This window comes from Megascapheus bottae, chromosome X (assembly GCF_031878675.1).
Source record: "Megascapheus bottae isolate mThoBot1 chromosome X, mThoBot2.hap1, whole genome shotgun sequence".
NCBI classification, from domain to species: domain Eukaryota; kingdom Metazoa; phylum Chordata; class Mammalia; order Rodentia; family Geomyidae; genus Megascapheus; species Megascapheus bottae.
The window spans coordinates 84024011-84047108 of NC_143547.1; the positions used below are offsets into that span (position 1 = coordinate 84024011).

Here is a 23098-nt window from a genome sequence, read left to right on the forward strand (position 1 = left end):
TGATGAACAAAACAAATGTGATACAGTGATACACACACACACACACACACACACAAACACACGGCATACTACTCAGTTGTAAAGAGAATGAAAATTGGTCATTTGTTTGGTTATCAGAGGCCAAGAAGAGTAGGTGTGAGGTATGGATAGAGGAGGAGAGGTTGTTCATTAGATAGTAATACAAACTTAACTAAGTACAGGTCACTCTGGTGTGCTACTTCACAGGTGGGTGACACATAACAATAATGCATTATAGATCTAAGAAAGCTAGAAGTTTTGAAAGATTTCATCACAAGGACATGATGAATATTTAAGGAGATTGACTTACTTAACCTGGTTTCAACACTGCACGATACATATTCATATCAAAATATCACATTGCCCTATCAATATTTAATTGTTTATATTTTAACTTGAGATAAAATAGATTTCATTAATAAAAGTGTTTTAGAAATTTATTAGGAAAATTCACATTACGATGTATCCATAAATATAATAAATAAATCAGTGCCAATTTCAGTGTATAGATCAAGAGCTGGAGTGCTACAATCATATTTTTGCTGCATGACCTTTGATCTGGCTTTGGTTATTTCTCAAACTCTCAGTTTCCTTATCTATGGAATGAATTCCAGAAGTAAAGCTTAAAGGATTTGGAGAGGCCCAAAGATGTTAATGCATGCATGATGGATTCATTTGTATTCTTCCAAAATTCATAGGTTTAAACCCTTACCTAGTGAATCTATATTTGGAAATAGGACCTGTAGGAGGTCACGAAACCCTCTAGAGTTCTTTTAGATAGAGGTCTAGTTTGGTTGGATTGGTGACTGTGAAGACAAAGATTGGGAGGGGGTAGGGGAAGGAGAAGTCGGAGGAAAACACGGGAAGAGGTAACAATGTTCTCACTACCTGAATGTACTCACTACCTTAGGAATGTAAGTGTAATCCTTCTGGACATCCCCCTGACAATGAACTAAATTAAAATAAAGACAACAAAGAACACATGAATAAAGAAGAGGCCAGGCTATCTACAAGCCAAGAGATGAGGCTTCAGAATGAAAGCAACCCTTCTGATTTTGAACTTGTAGCCTGTAGAACTATAAGAAATAATTTTTTTGTTGTTTAAGTGATCCAGAAAAATGGCATATTTCACGGCAGCCCAGCATATAAAACTCCTGGAATATAGTAGAAATCAATTATGAATATAGGCAATATACATATAAAGCTGAGTGAAGATGAGAATGCTTATTCTCTCACTAAAAACTGCTTTCAATATGCTTTTTCATTAATTTTTTTATTTTAATGTGTAGAGGGGTTACAGTTATATTCACCAGATAGAAGGTACATTTCTTCTCACACATTGATACCCCTTCTCACGTTTTTGTCCCCTTTCCCTTTACCTCACCCCCTTCCCTCATCTTTTTCCCCCTTCCTTTTCCTATTTCAAATAAACAAATAAACATATATACAATACACCAGGTACAAAGTCAGATACTATAACAATATGAGAATAACCAAAGGGCAAAAAAAGAGAAGAGAAAAAAAAACATAGTACAATAAGAACAACAGTCACTCATAATTAAGCTTTTGTTTCCATGTCCTGGAGATCAGTTAATTTATCCTCATCTTATATGGCCTCATGTATCCAGGGTTTGAGCTATTGTAATCCTCTACTAGTAGAATCCTAGGTTTGTACTAATTATTACAAATGAGGGAAACCATTGAGCCTATGTTCTCTGGGTCTGACTTCACTTAATATTTTTTCCAAGTCTTTCCATTTCCTTACAAATGGGGCAATGTCATTTTTTTCTGATGGCAGCATAGAATTCCATTGTGTATAAATACCACATCCAATCATCAACTGAGGGACATCTGGGTTGGTTCCATATCTTTGCTCTGGTAAATAGTGCTGCAATGAACATCGTTGTGCTAGTAGCTTTAATTTTCTATGGGCTGGGATGGTGGCTAGTGGTAGAGTGCTTGCCTAGCATGCATGAAGCCCTGGCTTCAATTCCTTAGTACCACATAAACGGAAAAAACCAGACATGGTGCTGTGGCTCAAGTGATAGAGTGCTAGCCTTGAGCAAGAGAAGCTCAAGGACAGTGCCCAGTCCCTGAGTTCAAGCTCCAGGACTGGCCAAAAAAATTGTCTATATTTCTGGAAAGCAATGTGCTATTTCAATACATCTGCAATGTATGATAATTAGTCCAGGATAGTTGGCATGTCCATCACCTCAGACATTTATCATTTCTTTGTATTGAGAATATTTTGAACCTTGCCAATGCTTTGAAGTACACAATACAGCTTTTGTCAGTGGTAGTTACCCTACTCTGCAATAGCACATTAGCATTTAATCCTCCCATCCATCCATGCCCTGTGACAATTAAGCATCCTCTCCACCCTTTCCTATCCAGCACACTGTCTAATCTTTAGTAACCACTATCTTCCTTTATATTTTCTTGAGGTCCATTTTTTAGCTTCTACATGTGAGAATGTGCATTTTTTGTCTTTCTGAGTCTCACTCAGTACATTTACAAAATTTTGTAGTCTCATCCACATTGTTAAAAATAGCAGAATCTCGGGCCTGGAGTTTGGCCTAGTGGTAGAGTGCTTGCCTAGCATGCACGAAGACCCGGGTTCAATTCCGTGGTACCACATACATAGAAAAAAGCCGGAAGTGGTGCTGAGGCTCAAGTGGTAGAGCTCTAGCCTTGAGAAAGTCCAAGGACAGGGTTCATGCCCTGAGCTCAAGCCTAGGACTGGCAAAAAAACAAACCAACCCCAAAACAGCAGAATCTCATTCTGGCTGGATAATATTACATGGTACAATACTCCTTTTAAATTCAAAGTACTATCCATGTTACTATCAATTTAAGGGGTAATGGTAAGTGCCTTATACCAGTGAAATGATTTTGCCATAAGATACTATATGAGCCAGGTGCTGGTGGCTCATGCCTGAGATCCTAGCTATTCAGGAAGCTGATATCTGAGGCTTCATGGTTCTAAACCAGCTTAGGCAAGAAAGTCTGTGAGATTCTTTTTTCTTTTTTTTTGTTGGGTCATAGGAGTTAAACTCTGGACTGGGCTCTGTCCCTGAGCATTTCAGTTCAAGGCTACCCCCTTACCCCTTGAACTACAGCACCACTTCCGGTTTTCTGATGGTTAATTGGAGATAAGAGTCTCATGGAATTTAGTGCCAGGGCTGGCTTTGAACCATGATCCTCAGATCTAAGCCTCCTGAGTATCTGGGTTTATAGGTGTGAGCCAATGGAGCCCTGCTGTGAGACTATCTCCAATTAATGACCAGGAAACTGGAAGTGATGCTGTGGGTCAAAGTAGTTAGAGTGCCTGCCTTGAGGAAAAGAACTCAGACAGCTGGCCTCCAAGCCCTAAATTTAAGCGCCTTTTTTTTTTTTTTAAATCCAAACAATCCCTAAGATGCTATATGTACTTTAAAATTAAGAATTTGGTTTGTTAAAACTAATAATTCATGATTATTGATAATTGCAACAAAGTTTAAGTTTCAATTTGCTTAGTTCCATCAGACAAATCCTTGGGAGTGTTTTTTGTTTTTTGTTTTTTTTTTCCTTGGGCCTGGGCACTGTCTCTGAGCTCTTTAGCTCAAGGCTAGTACTTTACCATTTGAGCCACAGTGTTCCTTCCGAGTTTTCTGGTGGTTAATTAGAGATAAGACTCTCACGGACTTTTGTGCCCAGGTTGGCAACCTTGATCCTCAGATCTCAGCCTCCTGAGTAGCTAGGATTACAGGCCTGAGCCACCAGCTCCCAGCCTCCTTGGGAGTGTTAATTGGGACATTTAGAAAACTGAAAAAATAAAGAAGACTTACTTTAAACTATAATTAGGGTGCAAACAAATTAAAATCAATGGCTTTGTTTCCTGTGAATGCAATAAAACTGCCTATGTGCATCCTAATGTATATAACATTTCTATAGACCAGTAAGCTCAAATTCAAAGCTCAGAGTTCCAACTACATTGTTTTGAATTATTCAGTAATAGAAATTTATTTTTTTCACAGGTATCAAGGTTATATTTATACATACAGAGTGTCCCAGACAGAAACTGGATCTTGGAGTGCTGAGGTACAACTATTTTGTTTATATTTGTTTCTGTGGTTATCAGGGAAGTATTTGAAATTTAGATTGGTTTTATAAAAGAAAAATCATATAACACACTAACAAAATATCCACTATATATAAATTCATACAGTTCTTCTCCACAATTGTTCATGGACCATTATGTGCCTTTTGGCACCATTATGTAGAGTGGTGTGAATCTGGGGAGAGATAGTGAAGTTGAAAGATTTTGACCAACTTTTAGCTTCTATAAAAAAGTGCAAAAAAAGCAGATAAAATCATTAAATCAGAGCTAATTGCTTTATGATACTGTTATGAGTATTGGTGTTATTGTGTCTTAAAAATAAATATTCTTATTTATAAGAATCCATAATATCTAAGAGGAGATGAAATGTGAAATTCAACAGTAGTATAAGATCTTGTTCTTTGTTGTTAGTTTTATCTAGTTTCCAGCTCTGATTCCCTCCTCTTTCTTAACACATATGTGATTTGGGGCAGGCTACTTTTTAAACATTTAATTTAATTTAATTAAAAATTATCTTTAAGTAATTATATAACAATGTTTCAGTGCTACACTTTGAGTACAATGCATCTTCTTTTCCAATATAACATTTTTGTCAAAAATATTATTGAAAGGAATTATACAATTGGTCAAAGGGTGAGGAGTTAGCATTTGTATGGGGCAAGTAAATTAATTTTCAAAGAAATTCAAGATTTTCTGTAAGGAGAAAAAGAGGCCAATGTAATACAAGTGTGCTTTCTTTAAATTCTAAACATTAAAATAAAATAAGAACATTTCAGCGACTAAAGAGAAAATTAATCCATATCCCAGTACATTAATAGGGCTCATTTAATTTTTCTAGGTGTTATTCTGGTCTTTTGAAAAATCACTAGAAAACATCATTCTCTCCCTTACTGTCTATCCTAAACAAACCCAAGTTCCTGGGAACCCAAGTTCCCCAATCCCATTTTCACCTATATACAGTGAATATTGCAGGTTACTTTTTGGTGATTCATTTTTGCTATCTGTAAAATGAAACTAAAAACAGTCCTTTACTCACAGGACTTTGAGCAGTTAATGAAATAATGCACATAGCTTCTTAGCTTCAGGGCCTGGCACAAAATGCACATTCCTGAAAACAACTGAACAATGTGATTGCATATAGGCAGCTCAGGGCTAAGTCATTTCTTTATAACAAGAATTTGAAAAAGGGAGGGTTTTGCAAGTAATTGGAAATTTCCCAAGAAATTGCTGCTGTGTGAGAAGTCAGGATTATGTTGGAAACATTTTGGATAGTTGGAATAGAGAAGTGGGGATGTTGTAGTGTTTGGAAGCTATTGTTTGCTAAATCTTGATGCTTTACTACCTTGGGCTGCCTGTGGGTTTGTAGGAGAGAAGGAGCTAAGTAATTTCAATCTGAGCTGGCTTCTTTGACTTTGCTTATAAACCAAGACTCTTAAGGTTTCTTGAGAACAAAACATTCTTGAGGTTTTGAAAACATTTGAAAATCACTATATCACTTCAATAAATGCCTGAAGAGTGAAATCTAATCCCATGGACCAGGCTCCTATGTTATATCATACCTTACTTACTAATCACTGAAATCTTTACAACTGAAAATTTCAACCTCAAATGCTTCTCTTGTTTCTAATTGTTTAAAACGTTCATTTTTTGGGGGGAGGGGGAGAGTCAGTCATGGGGCTTGAACTCGAGGCCTGGATACTGTCCCTGAGCTCTTCAGCTCGATGCTAGTGCTCTACCACTTGAGCCACAGCACCACTTTTGGCTTTTTCTGTGTATGTGGTACATAGGAATTGAACCCAGGGCTTCGTACATACTAGGCAGGCACTCTACCACTAGGCCACACTCATGGCCCAAGAGGTTGGTCTTTTAATAATGAAAATACTTCATGATTAGCTTGTGGAAACGTGAATCTTGTATCAACGTTTGTTATTAACTTACTGTATGCATTTAAAACTCTCACATCTAGACTCAAAAATTTAAAATAACTAAGCTTTAAACACAGACCAATACTTTGAAAAGTGAAAATTTGAGGTTGTACATATTTACAACTACCAAGGTGGGACATATTTTCAAGCATATAGCTTCTTTAATCAAAGGGTGCCCAGTTATACTGAGACTTACTGTGTAAGGCTGGCTTCAAATTTAAATCATTTTACTTCAGCTACAATTACAGATATGTACCACTATACATTCTTTACATCAGAATAATTGACATTATTATTGGAGGTAATGGAAAAGCAGTGCCCCTTCTAATTAAAAAAAAAACCCGTTTATCTTACATTTATTTGTTTATTTGAAATAGGGAAGGGGAGGGGGAAACAAGATGATTGGGAGGAGGAGGGGGAGGGAAAGGGGAACAAAAACATGAGAAGAGGGAGCAATGTTTGAGAATTAATATGCCTATTACCTGACAAATGTAACTGTAATCCCTCTATACATTACCTGACAATAAAAAACAGTGTATCTTATTTAAAAATTAATAATTTTTTAATTTTTATAGTAACTCAGAGATGATTAGTTAAATATAAAATAAACTTAATTGATCTGAATTGCATACAACATATGTGTATGTGTGCAAAAATATGTATATACATATAATTAATGTGTAACATATTAATATATTTATAATATATAATGATTTTATATACTTGTTTGCATATGATTCAACTAGAAATAGTCCTGTCTAGAGAATGCCCTTTAGTTTTGGTAAAATATTCTTCTTTTTAATTGCATTTTATTGTTGGGGTAACATATAGAGAGGTTATAGTTACATTTGTCAGGTGGTGGGTACATTACTTCTTGAACATTGATACTTCTTTCTATGTTTCTCTTCCACTTTCCCCCTGACACACTCCCAGTCATCTTGTTTTTCCCCTTTCCTTCCTTATTTCAAATAAACCAGAATACTTTTTATAGAAAATACTATGGTTTGTAGGATTTAACAGCCTTGTTTTAAAACTCCTTTTCTCCACTTCAAGTACATCCTATAGAAATTATTTCATACTTGTGATCATGCTAAGGAAGAAAACACCTTTTGAATATAACCCCTACTGACACCGTTTTTTATAATATTCCAGTTATTTGCACCAAGAGAGTGGAAGACTGATGCGAATGCACAATGATTCAAATATTGCTCAATTTTTGAAATACAGATTGCATTTTTTCTGTTGGCTAAATTTGCCTTCTCAGTTATATTTTGCTAAGGTGAATATGAAACTAGTGTGTATTCTCAGTGCTCATACCACCTGATTGAGAAAAATGTCTAGAGCATATTGAAGACCAGCTGTGATGCAAAACATGTTTCCATGGATAACTAAGTGGTGACAGTATGGGAAATATACAAATTGGAGCAATAACTTATTTCAGGGATGGATTGGGAGCTGTCAGTGGTGCAATTCTTGTGGTAAATGTGTTTTCAAATTTGGGTAAATGATAGATATTTAAGCTGCTTTTTGAAACAATGTTTTAGTTTTCTACTAATGCAGAAAAAAAACCCTCAATGCCAGTAGCATTATATTCGTTAGTACAAAGACAGAAATCTTGGATAAACCAGAGTGAGATGAAATTAAATCATAGATCTACATAATTATAAAACACAAATGTCATGTATTCTTAGTTTTAGATAGACTTTTAAACTACAGCCTAGTATGTTATCTTAGCTCATTTGATTCAGGCTAATTTTTTTTTTGCATTTTTAAATTGTAATATATAGTGGGGTTACAGTTATATTTTCCTGATAGTAGGTGCATTACTTCTCACACATTGCTACCCCTTCTCATGTTTTTGTCCCCATTTCCCTCCCCCCTGATTCAGGCTAAAACTTTTGGTGAGTTGTTAAAGAATTCTATATAGGTTAACTCTTAATTAATTCATGAATTATCAGCTGGTTTTGAGGTTTTAGTTTTTTTCCTTTGTTTTTAAAATTTTTTGCGGGTCCTGGATCTTGAACTCAGGGCCTAGGCTCTGTCCTTGAGGACAGCTCAAGGCTGTCAAGCTCTACCACTTGAGTTACAGCAACACTACTGGCTTTTTCTCTTTATGTGGTACTGAAGAATCAAACCCAGGGGTTTATGGATACTAGGCAAGCACTCTACTACTAGTCCACATTTCCATTCCCCTTTCTTTTCTTTTTCGGCAGTGGTACTGGAGTTTAAACTCATGGCCTTCTAGGTTGTGACTGAAGCCACTCTTCCAATCTTGCCTTTTCCTGATTATTTTCCAGATGGTGTCCAGTGAATTGTTCTGCCTGGGTTAGCTTCAAACTTCTATATTACAGATATCAGCCTCATTAGTAGTAAGGATTACAGGCTTGAGCCACTGGTACCTGGCTTACCTTTCGGCTTTTATTTGTATTTGATTCTCAGTAGTTCCATAGATACTGAACAATTAATATTACCAATTTTGTAGCAAAGCACTGGTCTGTCAATTGCTTAGGAAATCCTGCATCCTAAATTCGTATTGGTTGTATTGGTTCTATACAGAGCTAGCATTCTTCTCTTGTTAGCATTCATAATCACATGTAGGTCTCCACAGAAGTGATGGTTTTGTTGAAAATGGCTTTCCAAGCCATTAGCACAGTTTAACAAAGTGTATCTTAAAATGTTTGCAACTTGGAGAGACTTAGTAGGTGACCAGCTACAATAGAGCCTTCTTGGTCTAACTCTTATCTCAAGTGAATACAGAGGCAACTTCTTTTGCTGCTGGCTGTCTGTGTGAACTTAGGTAAGCTGATTCATTTCCTTTTTCATACCTGTCAAATGGTACTAGTCCAATCAACCAATAGTGCCTCTCTGTGATGAAAGAGTTGTGGCACCAACTCATGCACGAGTACACAAGTACTCGTGCACAAGTACTTTGAGAATCAAAAAGTGCCCCTAGAAAGGCATAAGGGGGTATTCTTGTACTGTGATTCATCTTTGCAATTTGGAGATTCTCACTTGGCTCCCAAGAGCTCTTTTGATTTCTGCAAGAATGACCATGTACTGGGTGTCTGTAGCTCATGCCTATCATCCCAGCTACTCACGAGGCTGAGAACTGATGATCATCATCCACAACCATCCCAGGCAAGAAAGTCTATGAGACTCTAATCTTCAGTGAACTAAAAAAAGACAGACATGGAGCTGTGGCTCCAGTGGTAGAGTGTTAGCCTTGAGCAAAAATGTTCGAAGACAGTTCTCAGGCTCTGAATTCAAGCTCTAGTAGTGCACCCCCAAAAGATATGAATGACTATATATATACACATACACATGCATATATATATATATTTACATATGTTGGTGGTGAGACTTGAACTCTAGGCTTGAGCATTGTCACTGAGCTTTTGAACTCAAGGCTAGTACTCACACTTGAGCCACAGCACTACTTCTGGTTTTCTGGTGGTCAGGTGGAGATAAGAGTCTCCTGCGTAGCTAGGATTACAGACTTGAGCCACTGGCACACAGCAAACCATATTCTTTTTAGATGAAGTTTCAAGAGAGTTTTATGAAGAGTCTTTTGATCACAGGGTTGCATGTAGCTGGGTGGGAGAGGTCTACTATCAGCATATGGGTGAACATAAATTTAGAGCTCAGAGAATGTTCACAGTGTTTTCAATGAAAAACCTACTTGCCCCAAAGTAAGCAATGACTGAGAGTTACTTTGGACAGGGTCATAGCTCTAGCTCACGGTCTAGTTGACCGAAGTTCACACACCATCCTTTATGATTTCTCATTAAATGCTAAAAGCCAAATTGTCGTTATTGCAAAAATCTTCCAGATGGAATAGCTGAAAAGTATTTCTAAAATAAGCAACCCTAGTCATTGTTCAATTGCTTGTAGCAATGCTAGTTTATTTTATGTAAAATGACAGGTTTGAGATGGTTGCCTAAAGCTTGGCTCATAAGCTTTTGTTGATTCCAGACTGTCTTTGCAAGAGAATTGATGTCAGTAAAGGAATACATTTTAATAGTTACTGGCAAATAATGGTCTAGTTAAAAACAAGCAAGTGAATAAATAAAGGTGACCTTATAGAGTCTTTCATTTCCATGTCGTAGAGAAAAATCTTGTCACTCTAGTACTGACAGAAAGTGCCATTTGGGGAAGCAGAGGGTCATTTTCCAAGGAAGAGAAAAATCTCTCATGAAGGATAAAGCAGGACAGATTGTGAGCTGAAGGAATGAATAACTAGCCATGCATTTGGTGCTCCAACACCATTATTTCAAAAATTTCCTGCACTGGTATTTTATATTTTAAAATGATGACATGATGACAGGGAGGAGCCATTGTGAGTTGTTTTTATTTATTTTTGTTTGTTTGGTTACCCAGACTTTTTATTAATGACCTGTAGGATCTAGATTTTTCAATGTTTAACTTCTCCCCTCTGTTGGTGAATTCGTTGAGGGTAATGGACTGTATACCCTTAGAGGTTCAGGATGTATGATGGGTAGCAGGCAGTAAGGGCAGGCCTATGAGCAAGAGCTTGTACAAACTAATACCACCTCGGGGATAGCTGAAATGACAGCTCATTAGCTCCTCTTGCAGGGAAATTCAACCAAACAAAGTAAGCTCTTCTGGAGTGTTGTTTTTCCTTATGGTCCCAAATATTTGAACAAGTTATACAAATATTATCTCTCTAAGTATCCCTTGCACATTTTGTGGAGTTTTTTTGGGGGTAATATGATGAGCTAAGTAAATCATTGGCTTGACCTTTTATTTTCCAGACAGCACCTGGGGTCCACAAAAGATTTTTCCGGAAAATAAAAAACCTCATTTCAGCATTTCAAAAGCCAGATCAAGGCATTGTAATACCTCTGCAGTATCCAGTTGAGAAGTCCTCAGCACGAAGTACTCAAGGTTCTACAGGTATTTTTTTCCACAGAGTTTGAAGCCTCAGGATTAAGAGCTAATATAGTCATAAACATAAGATCAACTGAAAAATCTGGAAAAAGCAGAGTGCCCATGGCTCACGCCTGTAATCCTAACTACTCAGGGGGTGAGATCTGAGGATCACAGTTCAAAGCCAACCTGGGCACAAAAGGACCTGAGATGCTTATCTCCAATTAACCACTGTAAAACTGTAAGTGGCATTATGGCTCAAGCTGTAGAGCACTAGCCTTGAGTTGAAGAGCTCAGGGACAGTGCCAAGGCCCAGAGTTCAAGCCCCACAACTGACAAAAACAAATCTGTAAAATAAATGTAACAGCAAAGTATAAGCAGCCAAACATTAAGTGAGATGATTATTTATATGCTGCACTATAGGCTTTACATAACACTGCAAATAAATGAAAAAAAATTCACGAGGCCACGGTATTTGAAGCTCTTTTGTTCTATCTTGCACTCTCCAGTCACTGCTGTAGATTTGAAACACTAGTTCACATCGCTAATTCAGACACAAATGATTTAGAAGGTTGTATAATTTGGAAAAGACCTAGGCTGTCCTTTTAGCTTTGTGTATTGAACTATTTTTTTCTTCAGGGATATGAAGGCTAATGTTAGCTTACTTTGTGTCCCTCCGATTTCTAAACTGCTGGTGCTTGAATGAATTTCTATTACAGAAAAGGAAATTAAGCCAGCAAAGATTATTGTTCCACAGACACAAATTATTGTATCTCCTGAGCAAAATTCATTTATTGTATGCATCATGCTAAAGATTGAAGCCTGAGGCTCAAATTGGTAATCTTATCTACTCAGGGAGATTGAAAATGGAAAGACTAAAGTTTGAGGCCAACTTGAGGGGAATAAAAGTTTAAGAGAATTTATCTCAAAAATAGCCACCAAAAATCAGGGCTGGACATATAATGAGTGATGGTTGTCCTTAATGTACTGTTATCTTTCGTCTCTTTTGCTGTCCCTTGGCTATCTCATATTGTTACAGTATTTCACCAGGTTATCTGATATATTGTACATATGCGTATTTGGTTATTTGAAGTCGGAAAGGGAAGGGAGGAAAACACGATGAGGGGCGGGGGGGGAAGGGAAATGGGGACCAAGACATGAGAAAGGGTATCAATGTTTGTGAAGTAATGTACCTTCTATCTGATGAATATAATGTAACCCTTCTATAAATTACAATCAAAATATATGAAAAAAATCAGGGCTGGAGGTGTGCCTCATGTGGTAGAGGGACAATCTAGCAATTGTGAGGCCCTGAGTCCAAACTCGAGTACCACACACATAAAAGAAAACCAGCCAGTATCTATAGGTATCTGTTTACTCTACTGTGTAGAGTAATCATTTGTTTGGAGAGGCTATGCCTTCATAGAAATAATTGTTATTCATAGTAAGAGAAAATGAGCTTTTATAAACCCCTTTTGCAGAGACCCAGTTGCAGGCATAAACTTAGAATTGGACTCAAGTGATTTTTACAGGTTTAGGTTAATCTATGATTTTAATACTTTATAAATTCATCTTTTCTTAACTTTTGTTATTCTTTTCTGTTAGGGAGAAGAGAATCTGATGTCTGCTTGAAAACACCATGAAGAAAAGTAAAACACATTACTGTCAGTAATTTAAATATAGGCTACGTCTTGTGTGTGGTAGATAATAAAGTTCAGTGAGCCACAAATGCTTTTCTAACTCCATCATAGTCCTATGATGGAAGCATCTGGCCTGATGTTTAAGCTGACATGGACCTTGTAAATAATGAAGTGCTTTGAAATAGGATAAAGAAAAACGATTCCTTAGGTTATTTTTAGTTATTATATTTAAAAGATAAGAGAGGAGTTAAAGCCTAGTGACTACTTTATAAATGATTATTGTCAATTCTTGCCAAATATAAATAAAATGAATCCTCAGCTTTTGTCAAAAAGCCCATTTTTGAAGGGTGAGATATTCCGTGATCGTTATTTCTGAGTGCCTCCGATTGCAGGGTGGGAAGGTAGTTATCATGTGCCGTGTTGCTCTAGCTATGATGTGATAAGCTCTTTGGGGCTTTCAAGCTGTATGATTAAACAAGTGCTAAATAAATAGTGAAGAAATTCAGTTGAAATGTGAAAGAAACGTATTTGTCTAAAATTCTAGTTTTGGACATAAGATGTACAAACCAATCTGGAATTGAAAAATCCTATAATTTAAGATGCTCTAAATGTTTGTTGTATTTGGTACTGCAGGTAAGTGGGCTGATGAAGTGGACTTTTTTTTGTGGGTCATGAAGCTTGAACTCTGGGCCTAGCCCCACTTGTCATTTTCTAGAGGTTAATTGGAGATAAGAGTCTCAGGTTCTTTTGTGCCCAGGCTGGCTTTGAACCTTGATCCTCAGATCTCAGCCTCCTGAGTAGCTAGGATCACAGGTGTGAGCCACTGCACCACCGAGCTGGACTTTTTCCCCCTTATTTTCATTTATCTATGCTCCAGTTGTTTCTAGTATATGTAAAATGTCATTTGGAAGGGAATCTTTTTTGTTGTTGTTGTTGGTCATGGGGCTTGGACTCTGGATCTTCAGCTCAAAGCTACCGCCCTACCCCTTCAGCCACAGTGCTATTTCCGATTTCTGGTGGTTAATTGGAGATAAGAGTCTCACAGCCTCCTGAGTAGCTAGGATTACAGTCATGAACTACTGCACTCAGTGAGGGAAGGGAATCTTTAAACCACTGGGAAGTTTCTTATTACATTAAATAATTTTAATTTTTTGCACAAATTTAAACTTAAATGAGAATCAGAGCTTTATGCAACATTTTCTTCTCACTGCTATATTTTCATGACATTTTTGGTCAGTTGTGGGGCTTGAACTCTGGGCCTGGGTGCTGTCCCTGAGCTCTTCGGCTCAAGGGTACCGCTCTCCCACTTAAGCCAGAGCACCACTTCTCATTTTCTGGTGATTAACTGGAGTCTCACGGACTTTATTGCTAAGACTGGGTTTGAGCCACAATCCTCAGATCTAAGCCTCCTGAGTAGCTAGGATTACAGGCGTGAGCCATTGGTGCCCTGTGCTCATGACTTTTTGAATGGTTACATGCCAAGTTGCTTCACACGTTCTAGAAGTCATTCATTCATTCAACAATGTAATGGGCTTACATAGATAGAGAAGTGAGAGCACTTGTTTGCTGTTCTCAAGCAGTTGACTGTATATTTGGGCCAAAAAAAAAGAAAAAAAACAATATCAATCAAAAATAATAAAAGAGAAGAAGAAAAATATGAAAGTTGGTAAGTATGAAAGTGAGGTTTCTAATGTGACAGTTGAGTTGATACAAATACTCTTGTCTATGTTACATGTGAAAGACTTATATTTGATTGTAAACTAATAAATTGAAACTTTAGGGTGTACGTGAATCTGTGGACATGGTTAATTATTAGTGAACTCCTGACATAGTTACTCTTTGTCCCATGTACATTTAATATGGATAGCAGAAAAGTGCAAAGGTGGAATATAATGACTGTAGTACAGTGTAGGAAGTTCCCAATTTTTTGAAGAAATAAGCACCACTTTAACTTGTAAATAAATTCAGAATCGTACTTTCAAAATAAAATGCATACAAATAAATAATTTTTACTGTCTCAAATTTGTTAATTCTGAAACCACCCTACATATATGAATGATGTTTGCATGTTCCTTTATGGAAGTCCTTTGTTGAAGAAAGCGTTCTCCTGTCAGTGGTATTTCACACTGTAGGAAGGTATCTGAAACTATTTTTGTTGTAGTTGGCATCTAAAGTGTTCAGAGAGGTGCTACTCATGAGCTGATGCATGATAAAGGTTATCTTATTTATCTTATCCAACCAATTTCCTAGAAAAGGTAAATGTTTTTCTGATTTGAGTATGATTACCATATCTCTACCTCTTTTGGCTGGACTTTTATTCATCAAATTTATTGCACTTTGAATTTTCAAATATGATCACTTTTTAGTTCCCAGTATGTAACAGAGTACACTTTGACAGAAAGATCATATGTTGGGTGTATCTAAAATATTGTCATATTAACATGTACCCATAAGATGTAGCATCAAAGCAGAAAAATGTACATATATTTCCAAGTGTTTCCTGCTCTTTGGGGGAAAAATGTGTCAGCAGGTCCACAAAGCACATGACAGCTTATCAAATTCATGTTCATTTCCTCTGAAATTTGTTCTTAAGAGATAATTGTCTGCTTACAACATTGTCTGTTTAACTGTTGCAGGCAAGAGAGCTTGTGATAGTGAACAGGTAGAACAAATCTACAGAGAATTCCTCTGATAAAGTCATCTGGTACAAATAAAGAACTGGACTGAAGATATTCTTTGAAGTAGAATGTACAGAAAATTATAAAAATGTGAGAAACAGTTTATAATCTTTTAAGGATGTTTCAATATTTGCTGACATCTTACGTGATTCACTGTGTGAGCGCAGAATCCAAAGTCTATTTATAATAAAACTCATTTGCCTTTGAGCATTTCAGGGTTACAGGATGCTTAGTTTTCCTGTTATGGTGCTGTAAGTTCAACTTTTGCCACCTATGTTTGCGCTTGTAGTTAGTGGGAATGCATTCATTTTCAACTTGAAGCTAGGGGTGAAGTTAAACTACCTTGTTTGGACATTTTTATAAGTTAAGTCATTGGCCAAAAATGAGTAAATAGCTCAGTATTTTTTCACTAGGTTACACACACACACACACACACACACACACACACACACACACACACGCCTTGATTACCCTCTCTGCCCACCCCAAAAATTGATACTGCGTTCACTATTGCTTTGGACAGCGAGTGAAAGCAAGAGTGCATGAGACCTGACATTTCTTTTCAGTTTTTAACAATGATTATCCATGTGAACTTATGTAACAGCTTTTTACTCTTTTTTATTTTTTATTGCTGGGGTAATATATAGGGTGGTTACAGTTACATTCACCAGTTAGTAGGTGCATTACTTCTCACATGTTGATACCCCTTCTCATGTTTTTGTCTCCATTTCCCTACTCCCACAACTTATTACTCTTATTGCATTTTCCATCTAGGAATAATTAAGTCTTGTTTATCCCCAAAGGATTATTGCATTACCAGGATCACATAACCTTAAGGCAGGAATGTTATTAAATGTTTGATGGTGTTGATAGTCAAAGATCTCTAAAAGCTACAGTGAATAGGAAAAGGGTACAGAGAAAGCTATTATTATTAATATTATTATTATTAATATTATTATTTATTTGTGGTCATGGTGCTTGATCTCAGTCTGGGAGCTGTCCCTGAGCTCCTCAGCAAGGCTACCGCCCTACCCTTGAGCCAAGCCCCACTTCCTGTTTTCTAGACGTTAATTGAAGATAAGAGAGTCTTAGGTCCATTTGTGCCTGGGCTGGCTTTGAACCTTGATCCTCGGGTCTCAGCCTCCTGAGTAGCTAGGATTACAGGCGGGAGCCACCGCCAGTGGCTTCTTCTTTTTTTGTAGGTTATGGGGCTTGAACTCTGGGTCTGGGCGTTGTCCCTGAACTCTACAGCTCAAGGCTACCGCCCTACTCTGGGCCTGGGCATTGTCTCTGAGCTCTTCAGCTCAAGGCTATTGCCCTACCCTTGAGCAACAGCCCCACTTCCCATTTTCTAGGGCTCTGTAATGCCCAGGCTGGCTTTGAACAGTAATCCTCAGATCTCAACCTTCTGAGTAGCTAAGATTACTGGCGGGAGCCCCTCGTGCCCAGCTAAGCTCTTTTTTTTTAATTATTATTATTGATTACCATATAATAGGAACAGAAACTTCTGTCTTCTTGTTTAAATTCTGAGGGCCAGTGGGGGAATACATATTTTGAAAAAAATTCACAAGTGATACTAATAATAATCCTTCATTTTGCTGATGAGATTTATTGAGACCAAGATTATCTTCTGCTCCCTAATTTTTTCAGCCTATGTATATGTGTGTGTCTGTATGTGCATGCATACATGATGCCATACATATGATGTCACATTCACATATTAGTAACAACAAAAGAAGCAGGGTATTTTAAAGTGATATAAATTCCATGTTGCAATAAGGGGCAATTTGAAGTATATATACCACATTTTTTATTATCTAGTTGAACTTTTGACGTTCTCTTGGCCAACTTTTCCTGTGTCACTTCAAAATATCTTCTAGTGGAAATGGAAATTGCAATTTCATATACTGTAGGGCCTCTGAAGAGCTTACCATTTGTTTTCTTTTTTGGTCTGTCATGATTTCTATCTCCAATTCTCAATATCCATTTTTTTCCAATGATGTGGGTGTTTTGTCTCCCAGCTCTCTCTTGCTGCCCCCTCCCCCTTCTGTTTTTCTTTATTATTGAGAAAGGCATAAAAAGGAGAGTGTGAAACTGTTAAAAAAATGTCATAGCAAGGAGGCATGTAAATCCATTCCAGCTACCCTGCTTTGTTTATTAAGTGGTTATTTATGTTATAAATGCTATTTGTATGAAAAATAAAAATGAACAGACTTTTGCTTAGCATTCATGCCTTTTGGATTTTTGTATCTATATTTTCAAGGTTATGTGGTTTTTATTTACCCTACCTCTCTCAGGTGACCAGACAGAATTGACAGTGTAATTTGGCGCATGAATAAAATGGGACACAAGGTTCATTTGCAGTTTTATTTTTTAAAAATGAAATATTCAAAGTACTTTTCTTTCAAATATCGACACATAATGTTTAACTTTAAATATTTACAGCATGTTGTTGTGATGCTCTTGTAGAAAAATGCATGCTTCTGGCCTGAAAGCCAGAGCAAAATGCAAAAGACCATTTAACTGCAGCCAGAGAACATGAATCAGTACAGTATCCAGTCACTTTCAGCACAGGAGTGAGAGCAGGAATACAAAATTGGAACCTATTGTTTCCTAGCAACATGGCTCAGGCCATTGTAACACAATTTTCAGTATGATTAGAACCTCTAACTGTTGTTATATAGAAACTGAAAATCTTGGCATACACTGTAAACATCTTTACTTTTCATGAGAAAGTAAGCAGCTAAAAAGAATATTTTTTTCGGACATAAAGGCTATACTTCTCTCTTTTCACCTTCTCTCTTACTGATACTTTCACCAGAAGAATAGTAAAGATTTAGACATTTTCATGATTCATACAAGTAAATTATTTTTCAAGGACACGATCTGATATACTAACATTTATTTAAGAGGTTAAACTCCACCACTACATCTAAGGAAATATTTTTTTCTTTTTTTTTTTTACTGCCAAACACATTTCCTTTGACAAATACGTAAGGTGACAACTGCCAAGACAAAAATCCACAGCAAGTTTAACTCTAAGCATTTTTAGTTACTGTTTAGGAAGTAATTCCTTCTTACGCACAGTAGTATACTTGGTCCTTAATAGCTTTCACATGAAGGACACAGTGAAATAAGTCACTATTTTGTGGTTGAATTCCTTTCTGTTCTTTTTTGTTTGTTTATGTGTTCCTGTTTGCATTTGTTTTTTTCCCTCTTTTTTCCTTTTCTTTTGATTTGGTTTTCTTTGCAGAATAAAGAACCTTACAGAAGGCTGTGGAAGAGCAGTCTGAAGTCTGAAGTAATAGTAGTCAGGTCAGCTATGTGTATGTGAGTTCTTCCAAGAAAACAAAAATCTTGTTACATCCAGTCTGTAGCCTTATGCTTTCCCACAAGGTATAGTACTGTCCAATCTTTCCAAAATTTTCTTTCAAAATTGATTACTGTACTTTTCCTTCCATAACCATGGACCTCCATTAAATTGTCTTTAACATAAACATGCCTTTATAAATGTAAAAGCTTTGCCCTGACTCTCTCAGGTGATATTACAGTGGGGCCTGGTCTGATTTAAAAGAAAAATAAAGGAAAGGAAGAAAACGAATGAAAAGTAGAAATCAGTCATAAAAAAGGAAAAAGTCTTTAAAAAAGTATAACTTAATTATAAATCTGTCTATGTATGTAGCGTGTGAATTCCAAATTATACATTGTCAAGTTTTCATATATTTGGCTATGTTTACATTATATTATATATATGTAGTTTATATATTATAGATCTTCTAGATAAGTTGACAGTAAATGACACACTTATTTATACATTATTTTTTGGGTTTAAAATAAAACATATATTTATTTCTATGAAAAGGTTTGGTTGAAAATATGAGTTGAGTTTTATTTCCCTTTCCTTCAGGACTCATGCTTAGAATCAATAATGATTAGAATGAGAACTAAAAATAAATCTATTTAAATATCTCTTAAACTTTGAACTTTTTAGTTCATTTGGATTTCTAGACTGTAGTGCAAGAGGAAAAGTAAAAACAAACAAAAAAAAGTGCAAATGAAATGGGCCTCAGAAAAGAAGCAATTACAGAGAATTCCCTGCCTCCATCCTAACATTCTCTTCAAGTGTGAGTCCAATTACTATGCTCTCACATTAACTTGAATGGTTTGTGGCTATGCAGTGTCAGCCACCTGTATGTATTATGGGTATGAGAAACATATATGTCTCTCAAAGTTGTTTTGCTTTCATCAGGAAATGCAAACAGATTGTTCTCTCCTTAATTTAAGCTTCAGAAACAAAAGTCAATGAAGGCATTCCTTCTATCCTGCTGAATAGGACATTATCTACTCAATTATCTTCATGTTCTTATTAAGAAGTTCCAAAATGTTTCTCTTAGATTTACTACTTGTAAGTGCTAAACTTTTGGGTTAGTTTTTCTTTCCTCCTCAAAACTTTGGGAGTTTTAAAGAGAGTAATAATTCAAGGCAGTATTATATCCACAATTATAAGTGATTAAAAGTGCATTTCCTGAATATAATACAAATATAACATTAGGAAACTAAAGGCACAAACTAACTAAATATGTGTTACAAACTAGAAATGCACAATTTAAGATAGTTACTATTTGTTTCTAATGATATTTAAAGCAGTTTGGAAATGATACATCATCAGTGAATTGCAAAAAAGTGTAATCACTTAAAATATAACTAAAATAGACTCTAATATTGACATCTTGGATTAGAGACAAAATACATAATCACCCTTAAGAATGCACTCTTTATATATACAATTAAATTATTTTCCCATTGATTTCAAAGAACATCAGAGGGTCTAGGAAATTAAGGTCTATTTTTAGGTTAGTGTGGAGGTATTCAAATTTTCAACAAGTTTGTGAGTGATTTCAGATTTCCAATTTGAATAAATACAGAAAACACAGGCCCAATTCAAGAAAAACTCAATGATATGATTTTAGTCTGGGTTATCAATATCTTGAACTGGTGTGCTTCCAAATACAGAGATGAGTTCACCATGAATTGTGCGCTCTCTCTCTCTCTCTCGCTCTCTCTCTCTCTCTCTCTCTCTCTCTCTCTCTCTCTCTCTCTCTCTCTCTCTCTCTCTCTCTCTCCCTCTCTCTCTCTCTCTCCTTCTCTCCTCTCCCTCTCCATATAAAAGAATGAAATAGTCTCAATCTGAAAAATTTAAAAATGAAATGCTTGAGTATACCCTCCTCTACTGTCTTTCCCCTTTCCTTGCATTCTCCCTCAGGAGATAATAAGTAGACTCTTTAAAAACCTTTACACAAACCAGGATTCTGACTTTACAAATTTCTAATGAAACTGTCATCACTAAGGAAGTCAATGACTAAACTGCATTTAGGTAGTAGCTGGAATGAATCCAAACAAACATTCCATCATAAATTCTCCTTCAGACAGCAAACGTTCAGACTCAGTGATGAAAGTGCAGAAGCTGGCTCAGGGGAATTTTCTATTGGTCACATTGTTGTAAGTTACAATTAGACAGCATTTTACAAACTATCTCTTTTTCACTGGGCACAAATCCCCCAGCTCACTTAAGAACTTCTTTTACTGCAGGAGTTATACAGATTGAGAAACTACAGTTGGTATTCACACCAATCGTAATCGTTCTCTAAACTTTTAATGATCATAGAACAAATAACCCACCTGGAAAATCATATTTTCCTTGACAAAGAGATGACTAAATAAAAATAAATGGATTAACAAAAATGAACTAATTCTAGAACTTTCAATTTGCAATAACTTATCTGCCTCTATATAATTTGTTGAAATGTTTTAGGTCGAAAAAGGTTCACTTAATTTTCTAAATATGTCTGGGAGTTCAGTACAGAATGGGACATTTGAAAGATGAAACTAAGTGGGGTAATAACTACTGTTACATTTTGTTTGATTTTCCCTTAGGTGCTTTCACTGTCTATTCTTTAAGGTTTGGGCTCTTATGAATTTCTGCAGTAGTAGTTAATGTATTTATCAGCATCCCAGGCCCTTGTGCCTATTAAAGCCTCTTTTTTTATGTGCCATGATCATACACTTTAGTAAATTACCTTTCATGTGCACAAAACCACTGGATTAGTGTATAAATACTGAATCACTAATGTGAAACTATGACCAAAACACACCCTATATATAAATGAGAAATTCCTACCCAGGTTAATAAAATCTATGTTTACACGACACCAATTCAGCTGGGCCATTTGATAAAACACCGAGTCAAACAAGTCATGTGAAAGAGGTCACACTGGCCAGCCATTTTGGTATCATGCCCACACAAGCAAATAGTGGCTCTTCAGGCTGCTTACCACACCCATGGAGAGGCATGGAAGACAGAATGTAGCCACCACACGCCAAAACACAGCACAACAACATGGCATTTACTTTAACAAGCAAGGAGGAATAACCGGGGGAGGAGGGAAATGGGTCCTGATTCTAGGAGATGGTGGCTGAGGACATTTTACAATTCTTTGTACGTTTCCTATAAGAGATCTGGAAAATGTGAAAGGGCTGGCAGTCTTTCAAGATAATAAGTAAGGTTCAGATCCCAGTGCACCACCTTTTCCAGAGGCTTGCAAGTCCTGCCACAATAGAGAACCTTGTGTTCTTTCTGTATGCTTGAACATATGCAATGGCTTGACAAATTTAATGTGGTGCTTTCAGCAAACATTGTTTAGCTGTTTGAGTTCAGCTTGTGTTCTTTTGAATACTGCCACACGAGAACTAAAAACCTCTGTCATTTCTTAAAGAGTTTAAACAAACAATATTAAAATACCATCTTCCGTCACATTGAAAGGCAGTTGGATATGTGTTTCCTCCATATTTACATATACAGAGTTCTGATCTAGAAAACCAATACAACAAACCATTTCATGTTTTTTAAAAACCGGCAGTCTTTGGTGACGCAAAGGCAGAGATTTTTTTTGTTACCTCCTGCCTATTTCGCTCTGTCTCATAAAGTGAATATTGTTGGCACTGTCAGAAAGTTCTAAATACTGCTCGACAGACAACACAAAATAGCCATCATAACCTGGTACCCTCCCAGTGCTCAAAAGCTGCTGCTTTTCCCCCTCTGTCCATGCTCTAATTCCCTCCTCCCCTTCCTGCAGCCTTCTTTGTTCCTTAGTCCAGGCCTGGGCCACAGCACGCTGCCTGGCAATCTCCAACACGTGATTCTTTTCCTCTTCCACAGTTGTCCCATATCGGATGTTGAAGCACAGGGCTCCGTGCTGCAGTTGAATGTCTGCAAACCGTCTAGTCCTCCCATTCAGCACGGAAGTCATCTGGGACACAGTGACATTGACACCATTTTCCAGGATCCGCCTCCCCCCAGTGTTACCGATGAGCACTAGGTCTTCCTCTAGAGACCCAAGCTTAATGAAGTAGTGAGTGTCCCTGCCCTCTATGGTAAAATGTAGGTTTTCCAGGTAATGAGCATTATTGAGAATGGCAGCAAGCCGCCGACTATCTTCATTGGCTACTCCTATAATGTCAGCTGTTACTATGCCATCCTTAATGGCAAATTTTATACCTTTTCCAAAGACGGAAGGGACAGCAGCAAACCTTGGTTGCTTCCCTCCTTCAAGGCACCGTCCTTCATTGTATCGGGGAGTCATAGGAAGCTGATCTAGGGAAATGAAATTCCGCAGCTGTTTCTGGAGCTCACACTGAATGCCCAGGATGGTCTAGGGAAAGAAGACACAGGACAGATGCAGTGCACAGTTAAACATGTAGGCCATAGGCTGACTTCTTGTACAGAGAGGCTGGCAAGGTTGCTTCTTTCTCTCTTTCATTTACCCATGTGCACGTAAAATGAAGAAACCAATA

The 23098-nt window shown here is 36.9% G+C and overlaps 2 protein-coding genes across 2 annotated transcripts in view; one reads left to right on the forward strand and one right to left on the reverse strand.

Annotated features, from left to right (window-relative positions):
* Positions 1–13126, forward strand: part of Sh2d1a (SH2 domain containing 1A) — a 28426-nt gene extending 15300 nt beyond the window's left edge. Inside the window, exons 2-4 of the mRNA XM_090325739.1 lie at positions 4035–4098; positions 10815–10956; positions 12535–13126. Of these exons, the coding sequence (XP_090181865.1) occupies positions 4035–4098; positions 10815–10956; positions 12535–12572 (244 nt within the window). The 3' untranslated portion in view covers positions 12573–13126. The remainder of the gene's footprint in view (positions 1–4034; positions 4099–10814; positions 10957–12534) is intronic.
* A 7192-nt stretch (positions 13127–20318) lies between these two features.
* Positions 20319–23098, reverse strand: part of Tenm1 (teneurin transmembrane protein 1) — a 336137-nt gene continuing 333357 nt past the window's right edge. The window contains exon 29 of the mRNA XM_090327164.1: positions 20319–22956. Coding sequence (XP_090183290.1) covers positions 22198–22956 — 759 coding nt within the window. The 3' untranslated portion in view covers positions 20319–22197. The remainder of the gene's footprint in view (positions 22957–23098) is intronic.